The sequence below is a fragment of the Crotalus tigris genome, unplaced genomic scaffold, assembly GCF_016545835.1.
Source record: "Crotalus tigris isolate CLP2741 ecotype Arizona unplaced genomic scaffold, ASM1654583v1 scf7180000018965.556698, whole genome shotgun sequence".
Lineage (NCBI taxonomy): Eukaryota > Metazoa > Chordata > Lepidosauria > Squamata > Viperidae > Crotalus > Crotalus tigris.
Genome location: NW_024097301.1, coordinates 22,060 through 42,216, shown reverse-complemented (window position 1 = coordinate 42,216; position 20,157 = coordinate 22,060). Strand labels below are relative to the sequence as shown.

Sequence of the window (20,157 nt, the reverse complement as noted above, 5' to 3'; positions counted from 1 at the left end):
GAAATAGGTGCACACTGGGAGTTTATTCGTTTCCTGGTGGCTCCAAAAATGACTGAGGCGGTGATCCTAGGACTAGCCTGGTTAGACAAATGGAAGCCATTTATCTGGTGGGAGAAAGGAATGAGAATTGTGAGACTACCTATAGGGCCTGATCCCCGCATTGATTCAACAGATGTTACTGGGCATCTTAGGCCACCCAATGAGCGAGCGCACATGGCCGCCTCACTGCCTCCAGGCGAACCAGTCATCCCCAAGGAATACTTGGACTTGGCGGAGGTGTTCAGCGAAAAAGAATGTGATGCCTCACCCCCTCACAGACCCAATGACTGCTCCATCGAACTGGTGCCCGGAGCCAAACTCCCACGTCTGAGGATGTATGCTATCTCCCCCCTCAAAATGGAGGAGATGCAGCGAAATGTGAACAAAAACATAGCAAGGGGGTTTATCGAACGGGCCAAATCTTCCGTGGGAGCTCCTGGGTTGTTCAAAGAGAAAAAAGATGCGTAGACTACAAGGGACTCAACGCTGTAAGTGTGGAAAATAAATACCCCCTCCCCCTCCTAAAGGCTAAGGGGAGTGTCTTCACTAAGTTAGACCTAAGAGATGCATACTACCGGGTGAGAATAAAAGAGGGAGACGAGTGGAAAACTGCCTTCAACTGTCCTATGGGGAGCTATCAGTTCAAAGTCATGCCATTTGGACTACAGGGGGCCCCAGCTGTATTTATGCAGTTGATTAATGAGGTTCTACATGCTCACTTGTACAAAGGGGTTTTGGTGTATCTTGATGATATCCTGATATACAGCACAAATATGACTGATCACATAAAGCTAGAGAGAGAAGTGTTAAAGAAACTATTGAATGCTAAGCTTTATGTCAAATTGTCAAAATGTGAATTTCACCAAACCCAATTAGACTATCTTGGCTACCGAATTTCCAATGAGGGTATTGAAATGGATCCGGCCAAGGTGAAAACTATAATCGAATGGCAACCCCCAAGGACTCGCAAACAGCTCCAGAGCTTTCTGGGTTTTGTCAACTTTTATCGTCAATTCATCCCTTCTTTTGCCGAGATTGCCCTACCTCTTACAGAACTACTCAAAACAGGCAAAGGAGGAGGGAAGCCACGACCGGGCCAACCACTAGCATGGACAATGAGCTGTCAAACAGCTTTTGAGAATTTAAAGAGACTATTTGCCGCTGAACCGGTTCTAAAGCACCCCTGCCCAGGGGAACCCTTTGTGATTCAAGCTGATGCCAGCGATGTGGCGGTTGGAGCAGTGTTACTTCAAAAGAACAAAAATGGGATCCTGCAACCCTGCGCCTACATCTCTAAGAAATTCACTGAGAGCGAGCGAAGATAAGCAATCTGGGAGAAAGAGGCTTTCGCGATTAGGTGGGCGCTATTGAACTGGCGACACTATCTAGAAGGGAGCAAGGTGCCATTTGAGGTATGGACAGATCACAAAAACCTAGAGGCACTGAAAACTCCCCGGAAATTGTCACCAAAGCAAGTACAGTGGGCACAGTACTTTAACCGCTTCAACTTCACTCTAAAGTACATACCAGGAGGAAAGAACTTTCTAGCTGATGCGCTATCCCGGTTACCCCAGTACAAAAGCGAACGAGAGCATGTTAACGAGGCAATTATTCCCAATCCACAAACTGTTGCTCAACTTACACCTCGCAGGGTCCCCAATCCTGATGACCCTGGAGTGAAGAAAATAAAACGAGAGTTCCTCACTGACCAATGGTTCAAAGATAATCAAGCGTCCCTAACATGCAGGGATGGCTTAGCTTACAAAGGGGGGAAGTTATATTTGCCATAAGTGCTCTGTCTTAATGCTCTCAAACACAGCCACGATGTAAAGCAGGCTGGACACTTTGGATATTTGAAAACCCTACATCTCATCCGCCGGCAATTCTGGTGGCCGGGGCTGAAAAAGGATGTGGAGAGCTATGTAAAAAGTTGTACTGTATGTACCACAATGAAAAGAATCCCGGGGAAAAATCCTGGGTTACTGCAACCCATGGCAGACCCTTCTCAACCCTCGGAAGAAATAGCTATGGACTTTATAGTGGACCTACCTGAAAGTAGGGGAAATACTGTCATCTGGACTGTAATAGACCTGTTCTCGAAACAGGCTCATTTCATCGCCTGCAAAGGACTCCCATCTGCCCAACGACTGACCAAGTTGTTCTTGAAACCTATCTACCGGCTGCATGGCGCCCCTAAGCGAATAATTTCAGACAGAGGGGTGCAATTCACAGCAAAGTTTTGGAGAAATTTCCTTACATTGATTGGATCATCTCAAGGGTTATCATCTGCTTTTCATCCAGCAACCAATGGGGCCGCCGAAGCTGCTAACAAAATGGTGGAGCAATATCTTAGATGCTATGTTTCTTACCAACAGACGAACTGAACTGATCTCCTCCCTTTTGCGGAGGTGGCGTACAATAATTCTGTGCATAGCAGCACCGGCTACACGCCTTTCAAAGTAGCCACAGGGAAAGAATTTAACCCAATACCTGAATATCCTCAGTTGCCCTCCGCTTCACAGACACTTGATCAATGGGTGAGAGGGTGGGAAGAAGTTTGGAAAAACACAAAAACTGCTTTAAAAAAGACTTTTGAAACCTTTGAAAAGCAGGCTGATAAAAAGAGAGCTCCCCAAAGAACATTCCAAGTTGGGGAAAAAGTCTATCTGTCAACTAAATATCTATGCCTCAAATTGCCCAGCAAGAAATTGGGACCAAAATTCCTGGGGCCTTTCCCCATAGTAAAGATCATCAACCCGGTCACAGTAAAACTAACACTCCCTAAACTGTTAGGGAAAATTCACCCAGTTTTCTATTGTAGTTTGTTGAAGCCTTATCGGGGCTCCACCTTAAGACCTCCTTCAAAGAAGGCACCTGGGCCCCTCGTAGTGGCAGGGCAGACCCACTATGAGGTGAAATGTATTCTTGACTCCAGAATCTTTAGAGGGAAATTACAGTACTTAGTACAATGGAAGGGATACCCGTTGTCTGAAGCCACCTGGGTGAAATCTAGTGAAGTGAAAGCTGACAGATTGATCAAAAGGTTTCACATGAAACACCCCAGCAAACCGAAAGATAACCCTTAACATATGCTTTTGTTTACTTTACAGGATCTGTCCTTCTTGTAAGGGGGGCCGGATGTCAATGCTGCAAATACTGTATATTCTTGCTTTGACAATATGCAAAACTGTCTGGTATTTACTGGGTTAATACTTAGCTTAGAGTGGGGGGGGGGTAAAAAGCCCGGGAAAGAAAGAGGAAGTAAACTTTTGACCTTCACTCTAATTGGATAATGTGACTTGTGACTGCAAGATAAGGGAGGGGTTTAGCAAGAAAAGTTTGATGCCAGCGAGAGGAAGTCAGATTCTGGCATCAAAATGTCCATGATGGTGACCGGCAATTTGTAGCTCTGTAATAAAGACTTTAGGAAACACGCCTGAAAGTTCTTTGAAGTGCTTCATTAGTTGGAACCCTGACAGACTATCTGTAAACACCATAGAAATGGAGGAATACTACCCACAACTTAACTATAAACTTATACTGGGAAAAATCCTTGAAGCTACTGAGCTACTAAATTCCAGATTGAAAGACAAAGGTACCACCCTAAATTTACAAAATGAAGCCCAGAATTCAACCGATGAACTTACAATCCAAAAAGCAACAGAAGAGGAAGAAATTAATATCAAAGTGGACTTTAAAGAGCACCAACTACAATCTACTGAGAACTTTGATAGTCAACCCGTGATTTCAACTAAATAATCTGCAATTCAAAAAACAACAGGACATGACTTCTTACTTAAGCCAGATGAAACCGGAAGAAGAAGACCAGACTGAGCTGACAACAAATGTACTAAACCAAACATGAAGATTTGATTAGGCCAAAAATCCAATGATTACAAAGGGGGCAATTCCTTTGAAAAATTAATAAGGGGTGTTGTCTTACCTGAACATCTTTTCTCAGCATGATGATGGAGAATCCACAAATGGGTTGTCTTAATCTTCCTGCTCCAATAAGACTAAGTGTAAGTACACCTCTGCTGTGCAAGAGCACCCCAGTTTGAGACTAAGGTGAGACACAGACATTAGTCCGACGCGTGTGCTTTCCTAACACTGGAACCAGGGCCAAACTGACCCTAAATGGGAGGGAGTGGATTCTCCATCATCATGGTAAGAAAAGGCGTTCAGGTAAGACAACGCCCCTTCTCCAGCATGATTGGATGGAGAATCCACAAATGGGACATACCAAAGCCCTGTGTCCCTAAGGGGGGGAAATAGTTTGGGCCTGGGTCCCGCTGGATGACAACACGTGTTGCAACACCCTGCGACCAGAGGAGCCATATTTGTCAATCTTATAGTGTTGAACAAAGGATGAAGGTGAAGACCATGTTGCCGCCCTACAGATCTCCCCAATAGGTGCCTGGGTCGTCCAGGCCGCCGAAGTAGCGGTGCCACGGGTGAAATGGGCCGTGATGTGCCAGGAACTGTCAAAGATTGTGCCTTGTATGCGAGAGCGATGCAAGCCCTAATCCATCTCCCTATAGTTGAGGAAGATACCTTCTGGCCCATGGAGGAAGGTTGAAATGACACAAACACTGCTTCGGATTTACGGAAGGCCGAAGTTTGTTTGATGTAACGTCGCAGAGCCCTGCGAACGTCAAAGAGTATGCCACCATTTCTCGAGATCATGGAAAGGGTTAGGACAGAAATTTGGTAGAACCATCTCCTGGGACCTATGGTACAATGAATTCATCTTGGGAATAAAGGAAGTATCTAATCTGAGATACTGTCTGCATGGAAGATGCACAGGTCTTCTCTGACGGAGAGAGCGGCCAGTTCTGAAATTTGCCTGGCCGACGTGATCGCCACGAGAAAGGCCACCTTCATGGACAACAGTTTAAGAGAACATGTGGTAATGGGTTCGAAGGGTGGCGAGGTGAGGGCCTGCAAAACCCAGTGTAGGTTCCAAGGATATCAGTGGACCACCAGTGGCCTGGCATTAGCCGCTCCCTTCAAAAAGGAACACACCGTAGGGTGGTGTGCCAGGGGAGTGGAATTGTCACACATGAGCACCATAGATAGAGCTGCGACCTGTCTGCAGATGGTGCTCGGGGATAGTCCCTTGTCCAACCCATCTATCAGGAATTCCAAAATGATCGGGACAGAAATGTCCGAAAGCTCCACCTTTCGACCAGAGCACTAGGTACAGAAGCTCCTCCATGTAGTATCATAGATTCTATTCGTTGAGGGGCGCCTGGATTGCTGAATCATAGCAATCACTCTCAACGAATATGAGTCTTGGATCAAAGCCCGCCTCTCAAGTGGAAAACGGTTAGTTGAAGCCACTGTGGGTCTGAGTGCTGAAGCACCCCGAGTAAGGGTAATACGACCTGCTGTAATCCTCCACAGGGGGGAGACAGAGAACTCTACCAGGTCGGCGAACCATGGACGTCTCGGCCAATGTGGTGCAATCAGGAAGATCTCCGCCCGTTCGTATAGGATCTTGCGAATCGTTGCGGGGAGGAGTGGCAAGGGAGGAAAGGCGTAAAGCAGTTTCCTGGGCCAGGGACTGCGGAGGGCATCCGTCCCTTCTGCTGTCGGAGATGGGAACCTGGAAAAGAATCTTGGGAGTTGGCTGGGGAAGCAAAGAAGTCTAAGGTTGGGGGACCAAACCTGTCCACAATCTCCCTGAACAATCCCGGGTCCAAGCACCATTTGGCATGGTCCACAGTTGCTCTGCTCAATGAGTCCGCCTGCTGGTTGGACACTCTGGATATATGCTCTGCCCTGATGGAGGCAAGATTGAACTCTGCCCAAGACCCCAACAATCGGGCCTCCTGCGTGAGAGGCCTGGACCTGGTCCCCCCCCCGTCTGTTCAGGTGGGACTTTGCAGCAATGTTGTCGGTAAGCACCAGGACATGCTGTCCTGCTACCCTGCTGCTGAAATGTCGTAAGGCCAGATGTATGGCCCTGAGTTCCAGCCAGTTTATATTGTTTTTCAATTCCTCTTGGGACCACTGACCCTGAGCCCAATGCGACTGGAGGTGCGCTCCCCAGCCGAACAGGCTGGTGTCTATGGTCAGGGTGATTCTGGCTGGCTCCTTGAATTCTGTACCACTTGACATTGCTGGGGAGGCCCACCATCGAAGGGAGTTCAACGCCGGACGCGGAACCCGAACCTTCCGGTTGGAAGCGCTGATGCATAGCCTCTGAAACAGAAGTAGAAGCCACTGCAGCTCCCGGGCGTGAAGTCATGCCCACGGAACAATTTGTACACATGACACCATCTTCCCCAGGAGTTGCGACAACAAGGCTAAGGTGACCACCCTGTCTCTCCGGATTCAATGGACAAGGGCCCGAGTGCTGTCCCGTCGGTCCTGTGACAGATAGACCATGCAATTGTTCGTGTCTATGATTGCCCCTAGATGCAGGAGCCGAGTTGAGGGCACTGTATGGCTTTTCTGAAAATTGACAGAAAACCCGTGCTCTTGAAAGATCCTGACAGCGAGGATGAGATCTGACCGAGCCCTCTGGAAGGAGGAGGACTGTATCAGTATGTTGCCCAAAGAGCACTGAACTCTGATCGGAGTCTGTCTCAGGTGGGCAGCCAGCACTGCCAGTATCTTTGTAAATACTCTGAATGCTGAAGAGAGGCCGAATGGGAGGGCCCTGTACTGGTAGTGCTGGTGGGCATAACAAAACCTGAGAAATTTGCAATGCCCAGGGAGAATAGGGATATGTAAATATGCCTCTGTCAGGTCTATTGATGTCAGGAAGTCCCCTTTTCTGATACTGGCCAAGATCGATTGTAGCGACTGCATCTTGAACTTCCTGTACATCAGATAGTAATATAGACCTTTTAAATCTAAGATTGCCCTCCAGCCCCCCGAGAACTTTGGGACGACGAAAAGAGTTGAGTAAAACCCGTCTCTTCTGGTCCTCCGGCACTGGCTCTATGGCCCGTATCTATGACAAGTGGGAGATGGCCTCTGACGTGAGGGCTGCTCTGCTCTTGTTCGTGGGGGTGGGGCAGTCCGGAAGCGATCCGGTGGACTGGACCAAAATTCCAGCATTAGACCCTGAGCTATGGTGTTCAAGACTCATGAGTCCGTGGTTGTGGCTGCCCATACGTCGGAGTAAAGGGATAGCCAGCCTCCTATGGGTGGGTGCCCCTGGAGTCACTTCCCTCGTTTAAAAGGGCGTCCTCCTGAGCCTCGAAAGGGCCACTTGGACTGGAATTGTGGCCGGGGTCTGGATGCAGGACAGTCCTGCTGGCACTCCGATCTCTGGTAGAAAGGACGAGAGGTCCGGGGCCAGTCCCAGTTTGAGGCTGGCCGAAAGGACTGCCTACGATAATAGTTCTGTGATGCCCTGCCCCCCGACCGCTTATCCCCCTTTGTAGTGGTGTTAATGAGAGTCTTGCATTTGTCCTTGCCCTCTACCAAGTAAAGGTTGAGGGCTTCACCAAAAAGATGTCCCCCAGCGTAAGGCTTAGTAGCCAGGCTCCACTTAGCCTTTAGGTCCGCCCGCCAGTTCTTGAGCCACAAAAGTCTACGGGCTGAAATGTCTGCCCCTATGGCTCGCGAAGAGTATCTGGCGGCATGGAGGGAGGCATCAGCCATGTACTGGGACGTGGCCACCAACTTACCCAGGTTCTAGTGAACACGAACCTGGTCAGGAGGGATCATGTCCTAGAGTTCACGTAGCCACAGCACAGAAGCCCAAGCGAAGAAGGCCATGGATGTGGAGGCCTTGATTGCCCAGGCCGATGCCTGGTGAGATCTGCGCAAGGCAGCTTCAAATTTTTTGTCCTCTGCCTTAAGCACTTCGGTCATGTTCCCTGGAATATTTGTGTTGGAAAACATAGTGTTAAGTGGCTTGTCAATTTGAGGGACCTCCAGCAAGGAAGTAAAAGAGGGAGCCACATTAAATAAACTTTTCTCTGAAGTTCCCAGATTGGGGATAGAACCCAGGTTACCCCACTGCTTCTGCACTGTGTTGCGGAAGAAGGGGGGACAGGGAACATGCTTTTGTGATACCACCGGTTCAGCATAAAGCAGATTGAGGTCCTTACATGTAAATGGAGTTGGCTGGGCCTCCTGCTCCGGGGTGATGTTGGCTGTTGTGCAGGCCTTGAGCAGCAAGGAACTGAAAAGGGATTGATCAAAAAGACCAGCGGGGGGAGTCAGGTCTGGTGTTGAGACGTCCTCATCGTCCGACAGGAGCAGGCCTGAAGGATCGAAGTCTGCAGAATCCGATTCCGAGGAAACCTCCTGTGTGAAGTCTGGCATTCCAGGATGAAAAAATGACCGTGGAGGTGCTGCGGAAACTTGTGGAGGTCGTTGGGAGACAGATGAGGCCATGAACTGGGCAAAGGCCTGAGTTATCATAGCCTGAAAATGCTCGGGCCCTAGTGATTGTGGTTCAGGGGGGGCGAAGCCCTGCTGCAGTAGGCGTAAAAGTAGCCTGTGGCCCAGTTAGAGCCGTGCCTTGTGCGGTACCCCCCTGTGCTTCTAGGTTTAGCCCTGACACGATAGGTTCTATTTGTGTTGCCTCCCTAGGAGGAGACCAGGCCCCTGGGGCTAAATTATATGGGCTGACTGGGGCTCAAATATAAACCCTCCAGGTGGAATAGTGGTCTGTGCTTCACCTGGAGCCATTGACCTTGCCCTGGAGATTTCTCCATCCAAGGCCTGATGATATCTGTTGGCTTCCCTACCAGCTGTTCTAGGCTTTTTGGAGAGCTGGGCCTTGGCCTTTGACATGCTCTTCCCTGCCGCCTTGTGCTTCTTTCTGGCAGGGGGTTCAGTAATGTCCTGTAAGGAATTATCTGTCATTATGATAGGTAAATTCCCCTTTTCCCCTTTTCTATCAATTTCTGTGATAAATTCCCCTTTTCTATTTTGGATAAGGGAACCTTCTGGCTAATGCTCCTAATGAGACTGAGGCAGACGGCACTCTGACTGATCAATTCAGTGGTTTAGCGCCCCCCCCAAGCGCTGTAATTGACCACTGAAGTGAATCACCTCCCTCTAGGAATACAGTTAAGAAATCAGATGAGGGAGGGCTGGTAGGGGTTGACTGGTAAGGCAATGCGTACTTGTGGGGACGAGCTTGCCCTCCCCAAGATCAATCAGGACGTTAGGCTGCAAGTATTCAGAGGACAAACAAAATGGCGGCCGTAAACAAAATGGTGGTTGCAACTCAAGCGTGCCAAAAATAACTGACAAGAGGTCTCTGAGGCTGAATGAAGAGCCTGAGAACCTCTCTCAATTGGCGGCCATGCCTCAGTAATTTAGTCTTAGCTCCCTACGAGAGCTCCTGAGGCTTTTAGCTGCAAAAGCACGGCGGTTGTGCGATTTGCGCACCTAGAACGCCGCCCAACTTGCCGGCAACTTGCCCCGGTCGCTTTCACGCTCCAGCGCCAATCAGCAGGCTGGCCTTGCTGCGGAGTCCTCCTAATCGTCCTCTCCCTAACCGGGACCCAGCCGGATCAGCAAGTGAAGAAATGGTAAGGGAGGTGTCTGGGAAGGTCGCACTGACTCTCAGTCAGTCTGATGCAGCCAGCTTGAAATTCAAGCCTTTTAGGGCTCCGCACCGGTCAGCAGAGTGAGCTGATGCCTCCAAATTGCTGAATTAAGCGCAGGACGGCTCGTGTGAAGGTGGGCAGTTCAAATTCGGGCAGGCAGTAGCCTGCAGGGAAGTCCCAAGGTGGGATCTTCCTGATCAGGAAAAGTCCAAATAATTTTATATCTACTATGAGGAACGGATCTAATGTCCAGAATGAAAGGAAGGAAAAACCATAGGTGTGTACAACCTGTCTTAATCCTTCTGCTCCTGGAAGCCTGAAATATGCGTCTGTTGAGCAAAAGACTAAGTCTAAAACTGGGGTGCTCTTGCACAGCAGAGGCGTACTTACACTTCAGACTTAGTCTTATTGGAGCAGGAAGATTAAGACAACCCATTTGTGGATTCTCCATCCAATCATGCTGGAGAATTGGATGGTCTCCCTTGATTCAAATAACGTGTAGGAATGAAGGGACACCCATCTGAGGATTCAAAGTCATTGGCATGGAAGCCTGTTTGGCACAAAACGAAAGCTAGAGTCAGATTTTAAAAATGGGATTTTTTGACTTATAATGGAAGAGCTTAAAATCTTACTTAATGGGCTAAGGAGATTTTAAAAGATATTGAGTTAACATTTAGGACTTAAATTTACAAGGGAAATAAAAAATAGCCATTAGAATAATAATTTTGGATTATAATATGGAAATTGTATTGAGACAATAAAGGATACTTTATTAGTAAGTGATGAGGTACTAGGATGAGAAATAGAATATATTTGTGTAATAAAGTAATAATCTATTTAAGTAAACAATTATGTGTATTTTAGATATGACAACTATTTTGTAATGAAATAAGGGAAATTTGGGTTACCCAAAATCTAGATACTATGGATGTTAAGCCAATTTGGAACACTGTAATTGAAATTAAGTAAAATTTTAAAATAGGATACGGATATGTACAAGTTAAAATATATTGATAACTGTCTTAATTGATTGAGTTATAATTAGCAAAGCGTTAATTTGAATGTGATATCATCATCAAGGGAAATAGAGAGAGAATTCTTGATGATGTAACCTGAGACATGTATGTTATTGGACTATTGTTATTGGACTATTGATTACCCAATCACCACGCTGCTTCCTTAATATTTGGATTTTTGTAAATAAAACTTTTTTTAAAAAAACAAAACTCCCCAGTCGTGCCCAGGCCCGCACAAGTGCCCCTGACGCAAATGACGTCGAGCTGGCCACACCCACCCAATAGGCCATGCCCATGCTAGCCACGCCCACCCAGTAGGCCACGCCCGCCCAGTGGGCCACGTCCGCCCAGTGGGCCATGCCCATCCAGCACCCGACGATAAATAAGAGGGGTTTGGGTTGCAGTTTGCATCTTAAGAAGACAGAACTCTTGGAATAGTTCTTCCAACAGGAATCCTTTATTAAGAGAAAATGGTTGCAGGCATGCTAGACAGGACTTGGGGTTCAAGCTCTCCCATTCAAGGTTTTAAGGGGTTCCCCAGTAGTCCCACCCAATCAACCCCCCTTCCAGTGATAGTTTCAAGTATCACAATTCCATCCCCTTTCTTCTTCCGTCTGGATGGAGACTTCAGATAACTACATGAAAGGCAATTACTCTTCTTTGATATGTTAAAGCTTAGAGGCCACAATAAACACACATTCAGTCCTTTGAAGTGTGCTGAAGGAAGTGAGGGCCATAAAGCCCCTTTGCTCTCCCCCTTTTCTCCCTCTTATGGCAGAATCCAGAGAAGGCAGAATTGGGAGTTTCTATGTTTGATAATTAAAGATGAAATATAATTGGATTCTGACATCCGGCCCCTCTTAACAATAAGAGAGATCCACCTGAAAGAAAACACAAGTAAAAAATTTAGTTAGGCTTGTTAGGATACTCTGTGTGAAACTTCTTCAATAGCTTCGGGGCTCTGACGTGACGTTTATGGACCCACTCATTTTGTGAGGCAGGGAGGTGTTTCCAGGCAACTAGGTACTGAGTTGTTCCACGATATCTCCTAGAGTCAAGGATCTCTTTTATTTCGAAGTGTTGTTCCCCCTCCACCATGATTGGAGGTGGTGGGGGGGGGATTTTTGGCCGTAGAGGTGACTGATGCTCTCTTTTCAGCAAGCTGCAATGAAAAACTGGGTGTATTTGCCTGAGGTTTTTGGGTAATTCTAATTCTACTGTTACTGGATTTATGATCCTTTTAATTGGAAAAGGTCCTATATATTTTGGTCCAAGTTTTTTACAGGGCTGTAGGGACTTTAGGTATTTTGTAGATAAGTACACCATTTCTCCTATAATGAATGGTGTAGGCTCAACCCTTTTTTTATCGGCTTGTGCTTTGTATGCCCGCCTAGCTTCATCTAGTGATTTTCTGACTATTGGCCAGGTGTTTTGTAGGCTTTCCATCCATTCTTTCAGTGAAGGGATCGTTGGTTCTTTTGGGGTTAACTCTGGCATAGGGTTGAAACTTTGGCCGTTGGCTATTTGAAAAGGAGTGTAGCCTGTGCTGGAGTGGACTGCATTATTGTAGGCAACTTCTGCAAAAGGAAGTAAGTCCGTCCAATCACTCTGTTGGAAATTTAAAAAACATCTCAAATATTGCTCAAGTACCGACTGGCAGCGTTCCGCTTGTCCATCTGTCTGAGGGTGATGGCTAGATGTCAGTCCCTGAGTGGTCCCTAAGAGGGATAAAAATTCCTTCCAAAATGTAGACGTAAATTGCACTCCCCTATCAGAGATGATGCGTTGGGGTGCCCCGTGCAATCTGTAAATGTGCTGGATAAAAAGTTTTGCTAAGGCCTTTGCAGTGGGAATTTTTTGGCAAGGGATAAAGTGCACCTGTTTGGAAAATAGGTCCGTGACTGTCCAGATAACAGTATTCCCATTGCTTTCAGGCAATTCCACTATAAAATCCATGGCTATTTCCCTCCAGGGGGCTGAGGGACTTGCCACTGGTTGTAACAGCCCTGGCGATTTCCCTTGCAACCTCTTTGCTGATGCACAGGTTGGGCAGCTGGCAACATAACTTTCTATGTCCTTTTTTATTGATGGCCACCAAAATTGCCGTTTAATTAAGTGTAAAGTTTTTACAAATCCAAAATGCCCTGCTGATTTTGTGTCATGGCAAAGTTGCATGAAAGTTAGTCTTTGAGTTGTTGGTATATATAACTTTTCCCCTACCCAAGGCAATCCGTCTCTCATTGTGCACACATGTTTGTTTTTCTGGAACCAATCATCTGTTTCCAAACTTTTTCTGAATTCAATCCCAGTTTGGCTGTCCAGTTGTGGTTTTATTTTGGCTTGGGTTCTTGTGGTTACTGGCGCTGCCAGTTGTGATTCTGCCATTATTGGTCTAGAGTCTGTGGTTCGTGCGCTGTTATATTGGGGCATGCGAGATAGTGCATCTGCCAGGAAGTTCTTTCTTCCTGGTAAATGTTTGAGCTTAAATTGGAATTGGTGAAAATGCTGGGACCAGCGGGCTTGTTTGGGATTGAGTTTCCTGGAAGTTTTCAGGGCTTCTAAATTTTTGTGATCAGTCCATACCTGGAAGGGGATTTTGTTGCCTTCCAGGAACTGTCGCCACGTGAGTAATGCCCAACGTATCCCATAAGCCTCCTTCTCCCATACGGGCCAGCGCTGTTCTGTTTCCGTGAGTTTCTTAGATGTATATGCACAGGGTTGCAATACTGCATCATCATTTTCTTGTAATAGCACAGCCCCCACTGCCACATCACTTGCATCTGCCTGTATTATGAAGGGCTTGTCCATATCTGGGTGCCTTAGTACTGGTTCGGCAGAAAAAAGTCTCTTTAGTCTCTCAAACGCTGCTTGGCACTCCATTGTCCATGTTAGTGGCTGGCTAGGTTTTACTGAGGATGTTCCCTTCGTTTTTAGTAAGTTGGTGAGGGGCAAGGCTATCTGTGCAAATGAGGGGATGAATTGGCGGTAAAAATTTGCAAAGCCCAGGAAACTTTGTAGTTGCTTTCTTGTGCGGGGTGGTGCCCATTCTAATACTGCTCTGACCTTCTCTGGGTCCATTTCAATGCCCTGTGGGGATATGCGATAGCCTAGGTAGTCTATCCTTTCCTGGTGGAATTCGCATTTTGAGAGTTTGGCATATAGGTGAGCGGCTCGCAGCTTCTTTAAAACCGCTCTGACAAGTTTGACGTGTTCTTCTTTTGTTTCGGTAAAGATAAGAATGTCGTCCAAGTAAACAAGGACCCCCTTAAACAGGTGCTCCCTTAGAACGTCATTGATTAATTGCATAAAGACTGCAGGGCCCCCTTGTAATCCAAATGGCAAGACTTTGAATTGATAGCACCCCATGGGGCAGTTAAATGCAGTCTTCCATTCGTCCCCTTCCTTGATTCTCACGCGATAGTAAGCTTCCCTTAAGTCTAGTTTAGAAAAAATTTTCCCTTTCGATAGGTGTGACAGCATGTCTTTCATGAGGGGCAGCGGGTATAGGTTGCTTTCACTGATTGTGTTCAGGGCCCTATAATCCACGCATAAACGTAAAGAGCCATCCTTCTTCTCTCTAAAAAGGACCGGGGCAGCCACTTTAGGCTTAGCTGGTTCAATGAAACCTCTCTCCAGGTTTTTTTTTATAAATCTTTCCATTTCCTCCTTCTCCTTTGGGCTCATGGAGTATAATCTGGGCTTCGGGAGTTTTGCCCCAGGCTTGAATTCAATGGTACAGTCTGTGGGTCGGTGGGGGGGAAGCTCATTCGCCCTCTCCTCACTGAAGACTTCAGCAAGGTCCCTATATTCCTCTGGTATTTCTGTTAATCTTTTTTCCTCTCCTATGGATGCTTTTTCTATTCTTGATTCTGGTAGCCTCCCTTGGGGTTTTAAGTCCATAGGGTCCCCCTTCGGGAATTTGATTTCTGTCGTCCTCCAATTTACCCAGGGGTTCCATTTTTTCAACCATTCCATCCCTAGAATCATTGGGCATTCCATACCTGGGGTCACCACAAACGTTAAGTCCTCTTCATGGTTGCCCAGGGAGAGATGTATTGGCAGAGTGGCTAGGGTAGCTGGCACCCCCCCTGCTATGGATCCATCTAGCTGGCCAAATGAGATTGGTTGTTCCAGTCTCCTGGATGGGATGCCCAGATTCCCCACTAGTGTTGGGCTAATGAGGCAGCGGGTGCAGCCAGAGTCTATTAAGGCTTTCACCTTCACAGCTTCGGGCATGGGGGGGATTAATATAGTCACTGTTTTGAAGATGGGTGTGATGCGTCCACTTACCAGGGGTTCGCCTTCCGAGCTGTCATCTGAGGCATCCACCGTCCCTGTGGTGTAGGCTGGAGTTCTTTCCCCTTGGTGAGCAGAGGTGGGGTTTTCTGCAATTTCCATCATTTTCATGGCTGTTTCTTTTGGCTTAGCTGAATACCCTCTGGGTTTGTTGATTGGGGATCTGTCTGGGTTGTGCTGGGGGGCCTTTGAGCGGCATTCTACAGCTCGATGCCCTTCTCTTCCGCACTTGAAACACCCCATCTGCTTCTTGGCTGTATCCGATGATTTCACCGGTTGGTGTGTCAGCTCAGGCGGGGGGCGGCTCCATTGTTTTCCTCGGCGATGCCTCTTCAATATGTCGATCTCTGCTTCCTCTGCCAAGACGTACCATTCCTCAAGTCGATGTGGGTCTCCTCGGGGCAGGCAAGCATCATATAGATCATAGTTTAGTCCGTCTTTGAAACGGCCAAGGAGGATGTCTTCTGGCCAATTCAGTTTGCTGGCAATGGCTCGGAATTCTTGTGTATACTCAGCCACTGGGCGTTTGCCCTGCCTCATCGTTGTTATTCTTTCACGGGCTTTGCGATCAGCTAGGGGGTCTTCAAATCGTCTTCTCAACGAGGACATGAAACGGTTGAAGTTACTGAGTTCTGGGGCATTGGAGTCATGCAGGTTCACCACCCAATCTGCAGCTGGTCCATCCAGGGCAGATTGCACGATCCGGATGCGGGCTTTGTCGCTGGGGATGTCCTGCCCATATTCCTCCATGTAGCTGAGGACTTGGGTTAGGAAAAACCCCAAGCGTGTTGGCTCCCCTTTGAATTTCACCTCCAACGGTGGACGTCTTGGAATGGATCGGTGCCTCCATTGTGGGTGGTAGTGTCTTCCGTCCAGATTTCCATCTGTGGTCCGGTAGGGGGTGGGAGCTCCTGGATCAGTAAATGTCCCTGGGGTTGCAGGTTCCACGTCCCCCTCGGTGTCTCTCCCTTTGTGGCTCCAGGAACTGGGGCGGGCGTAGGGCTCAGGAATCTCCTCTCCTAGGGAGCTGAGAGTTCTCTTCATCAGGTCAATAGCTCTCTCTAGGATCCAGTCTGAGTACGGCATACAGCTTCCTCCCTCTTCACTTGCGTGCAGGGATTTCTCCATCTCCTGCTTCCATTCTGGTTGCTTGGTCCCCCGTCTCAGGGTCACTTTTCTTGATTCCTTTCCCCACTCGCTTTTCTTTCCAACGCCCATCGACCAGCGAGGCTTGTGGTCCTGTGTCTCCACCACTTCTTCTTCTGAGAAATCTGGCCTCTCGGATCCCAACATCTGGCAAGGTTCCAACTGGGTCAGCGGCTCTCTTTCCAGGGAGTTTTCTCCCTCTCTTGCTTCGTTGTCTGACATGGTAAATTTTTGCAAAATCCCCCGGCAAGGGTCTACCTTCCAGGTGGATTAATTTTGCAAGTCCTGTCTAATGTAAGGACCCACCCCACTTTGCATCTTAAGAAGACAGAACTCTTGGAATAGTTCTTCCAACAGGAATCCTTTATTAAGAGAAAATGGTTGCAGGCATGCTAGACAGGACTTGGGGTTCAAGCTCTCCCATTCAAGGTTTTAAGGGGTTCCCCAGTAGTCCCACCCAATCAACCCCCCTTCCAGTGATAGTTTCAAGTATCACAATTCCATCCCCTTTCTTCTTCCGTCTGGATGGAGACTTCAGATAACTACATGAAAGGCAATTACTCTTCTTTGATATGTTAAAGCTTAGAGGCCACAATAAACACACATTCAGTCCTTTGAAGTGTGCTGAAGGAAGTGAGGGCCATAAAGCCCCTTTGCTCTCCCCCTTTTCTCCCTCTTATGGCAGAATCCAGAGAAGGCAGAATTGGGAGTTTCTATGTTTGATAATTAAAGATGAAATATAATTGGATTCTGACAGGTTCGCCATCACTATTATATGTTGATGTTATTGTTATATGTATAAATACTAGAAAAAATGCTTATACCCAACTCTATTATGTATTGAAAGTATTAAGAATTATATTTCTTTAATACAGACAAAAGGAAAATATCAAGGAAATATATTATCAATTAAAATATTGATCAACTATAGAAAATAATTATTATTGTTTTTAAATATATGAACCCAGACAACACATTATTCACTAGGCACTAAAGATTGTTGTTATAAAAAAAATAATAAAATATATTAAAAAAAAGTGAGGTGAGAATTTAAATCATTGGTGTATGGATGTGCTGGAGGAAAGAATGATTTTCAAAGACAGAAAATCAGAGAGATGCAACAATGGTGTGGAAAAAAACCTGCCGTGTTTCCTTTTCTCCATTCTTTAATCTTTGTTTTCCTTTTTTCTATGCTCTACATCGCTAAGGCAATGACTTCATACACAAGAGAGCTTTGCAAGACTTTTCCCGCTGCCTCCCCTCTCCTTGCCTTAATGATGACCCGCTGATCTGACTGGTCCTCCAGGATGCTGTCGGTAGGGTACGACTCAATTTGCTGTCGGATTGCAGATGCGATCGCAGGAACAAAAGTGAGGGGATTCAAATCCAAGTCATCACAGAGAATCTCTGAAAACATTTCTGGAGTCATCAGTTTTTCTGATGGAAACGAAAAGCCCATGTTAGTAGGCAAACGTCACAGCCACACTTGCCTCTGAGCTACAGTACTCTAAAGCACATTTGTCAGGCTATAAGAAAAACTTTTAATCATTTCTGTTTAATTAGTTAATGGAATGACTATGGAGATTCTCAGTCATCCATCTCATGGTTGTCCCAAAGGTGCTTTTTCAGGAGGCAACTGGACTTTGTTTTTCTTTGAAGATGTATTGCTTCTCATCCAAGAAGCTTCTTCAGCTCCCCACCATTAGTCAGAGCTGAAGAAGCTTCTTGGATGAGAAGTGAAACGTCTTCAAAGAAAAACCTTTGGGGTTGATGGAATGACTTAAAATACAGTATACACAATATATTCACAGGCAAAAAGAGTCTTTCAAAAAACACTTCTATGAAGCTTTCGTTTCTGACAATAACAAATTCAAGATTGTACACAGAAGTGTAAAAATACACCATCTAGGCATGATGAGTTCAAGCACATGCTGCAGTTGCCTTATTGAGGGCCTTAAGATAAATCTTTTTGTGCTGCTTTGGATGTGGCTAATGGTTTCATTCCAAAGCTTTTTCTGAGCATGCTGATTGGTGCATAGTTAAAAAGAAAATATTTTCTGGTTTACTGATTTACCCGAAAATGTCAAAACCCTTTATAAAACTGCTGCCATTTTCTGTTCAGTTAGAAAAATTCAAATGTGTACACTTTCCAAACTGAACTTAAGAGTAGATAAAATGTATTTTTAGCAAAAAGCCATATCTGCTCATGAATGCTTTCAATGCCTGGAATCAGAATTATTTACATATCTTTCTTTACAAACCATTCATATTCCACGTAAAAGCGTCTCTCAGTTTCTGTCCATCAATTTCCATGTCCAGACGGATTGGAACCAGCACCTCTGGTTGTGAGGCGTTTTCATGGATCACTGCTGGGTCATGGTCATCAAAGCTGGAAAAAATTAGGACCGCCACTGAATTAGACATAGCAGACACCAGGGCAAGGGAGGGCAGATTCAAGGAGCAGAAATCAGGAGGGCTCCAGAGAAGATTCTACCCTTGCAGGAGAAGAAACCTCCATATTCTGGCATATTTTTTCTGTTAATTTTCTTAATTTAATTAGGACTACAACTGCTACATATTTGTGAAACCACTGGAGATAAAACAGCATTAGTGCAGTTAATCACATATGATTATTTTTCATCCGATATATTAGAACCCTCACCAAACAGGCTGTTGGTAAATTTTCTTCAATAACTAACCATCCCAATCTTGTTCATTGGTTTAAAATGTAGTATTATAAACAGGGTTATCATAAAATAATTTCTTCTCCTCTTATGATGCCATTAGGAGCTTGCCATAAATGTCCACTCTCTCCTCTCCTTTTTGACTTCAGAACACTACCTAAGAAAACAAGTTGGAACATTAATTATCATAAATTATTTTTAGAATAAGAATAAGAAAAGAATAGAAGCTGGAAGGGACCTTGGAGGTCTTCTAGTCCAGCTGCCTGCTCAAGCAGGAGAACCTATACCATCTCAGACACGTGACTGTTTAGCCTCTTCTTAAAAATCTCCAGTGATGGAGCACCCACAATTTCTGGAGGCAAGCTATTCCACTGGTTAATTGTCCTCACTGTCAGGAAGTTTTTCCTTAATTCTAGGTTGCTTCTCTCTTTGTTCAGTTTCCAACTATTGTTTATTGTCCTGCCCTCTGGTGCTTTGGTGAATAACATGACCCCCTCTTCTTTGTGAGAGCCACTCAAGTACTAGAATAGTGCTGTCATGTCTCCCCTATTTCTTCTTTTCTTTAAACTAGCCAGACGCAAGTCCTGCAGCCATTCTTCGTATGTTTTAGTCTCTAGGCCTTTGATCATCTTAGTTGCTCTTCTCTGAATTTTTTCCAAACTTTTTTTTTTTTTTTGTGATAGGGTGACCAAAACCGGCTGCAGTATTCCGGGTGTGGTCTTACTAGGGTTTATAAAGTGGTAGTAATACTTCGCGTGATGTTGATTCTATGCCTCTGTTTATACAACCCAGGATTTTATTAGCTTTTTGGGCTACTGCTGTACATTGCTGGCTCATAGTGATCGTCCACTAGGACTTCAAGGTCCCTCTCACAGTTACTGTTTTTAAGCCAGGTCTCGCCTAATCTGTACTTGTGCCTTTGATTTTTCTTGCCTAAATGTAAAACTTTGCTTTTCTCCACACTGAAACTCATTTTGTTGGATAGGGCCCATAGTTCAAGTTTGTCAAGATCTTTTTGGATCCTGAGTTTGTCTTCTGGGATGTTGGCTACTCCTGCCAGTTTGGTGTCATCTGCAAATTTGATGAGTTTCCTTTCAATTCCCTCATCTAAGTCATTGATGAAGATATTGAAGAGTACTGGCCCTAAGACAGAATCTTGTGGTACCCTACTGCTTATTCTCTCCATGTGGATGTAGTGCCAGTGAGGACTACTCATACAGTACAGTCTGCCAGCGACTACAGATCCATCTGGTGGTGGTGTTGTCTATTCCACCTTTTTCTAGCTTACCAAGGAGTAGGTCAGTGGTGGCAAACCTATGGCACGGGTGCCAGAGATAGCAATCAGAGCCCTCTCTGTGGGCACGCGCACCATCGCCCCAGTCCTAGGCCTTCAGCTGTATTTTATAAAACCTTTTCGCTTTAGGCCACCGCCATGTACAAAAAAAAAAG

The 20,157-nt window shown here is 46.0% G+C and overlaps 1 protein-coding gene across 4 annotated transcripts in view; it reads right to left on the bottom strand.

The window, feature by feature from the left end:
• The window catches only part of SMARCB1 (SWI/SNF related, matrix associated, actin dependent regulator of chromatin, subfamily b, member 1), a 59,917-nt gene that overhangs the window by 19,543 nt on the left and 20,217 nt on the right, over window positions 1-20,157 (bottom strand). For all 4 annotated transcript variants that reach the window (XM_039357907.1, XM_039357906.1, XM_039357909.1 and 1 more), the window contains 2 exons: window positions 18,286-18,413; window positions 17,295-17,461 (listed from right to left, as the gene is read on the bottom strand). In XM_039357907.1, coding sequence (XP_039213841.1) covers window positions 17,295-17,461; window positions 18,286-18,413 — 295 coding nt within the window. The remainder of the gene's footprint in view (window positions 1-17,294; window positions 17,462-18,285; window positions 18,414-20,157) is intronic.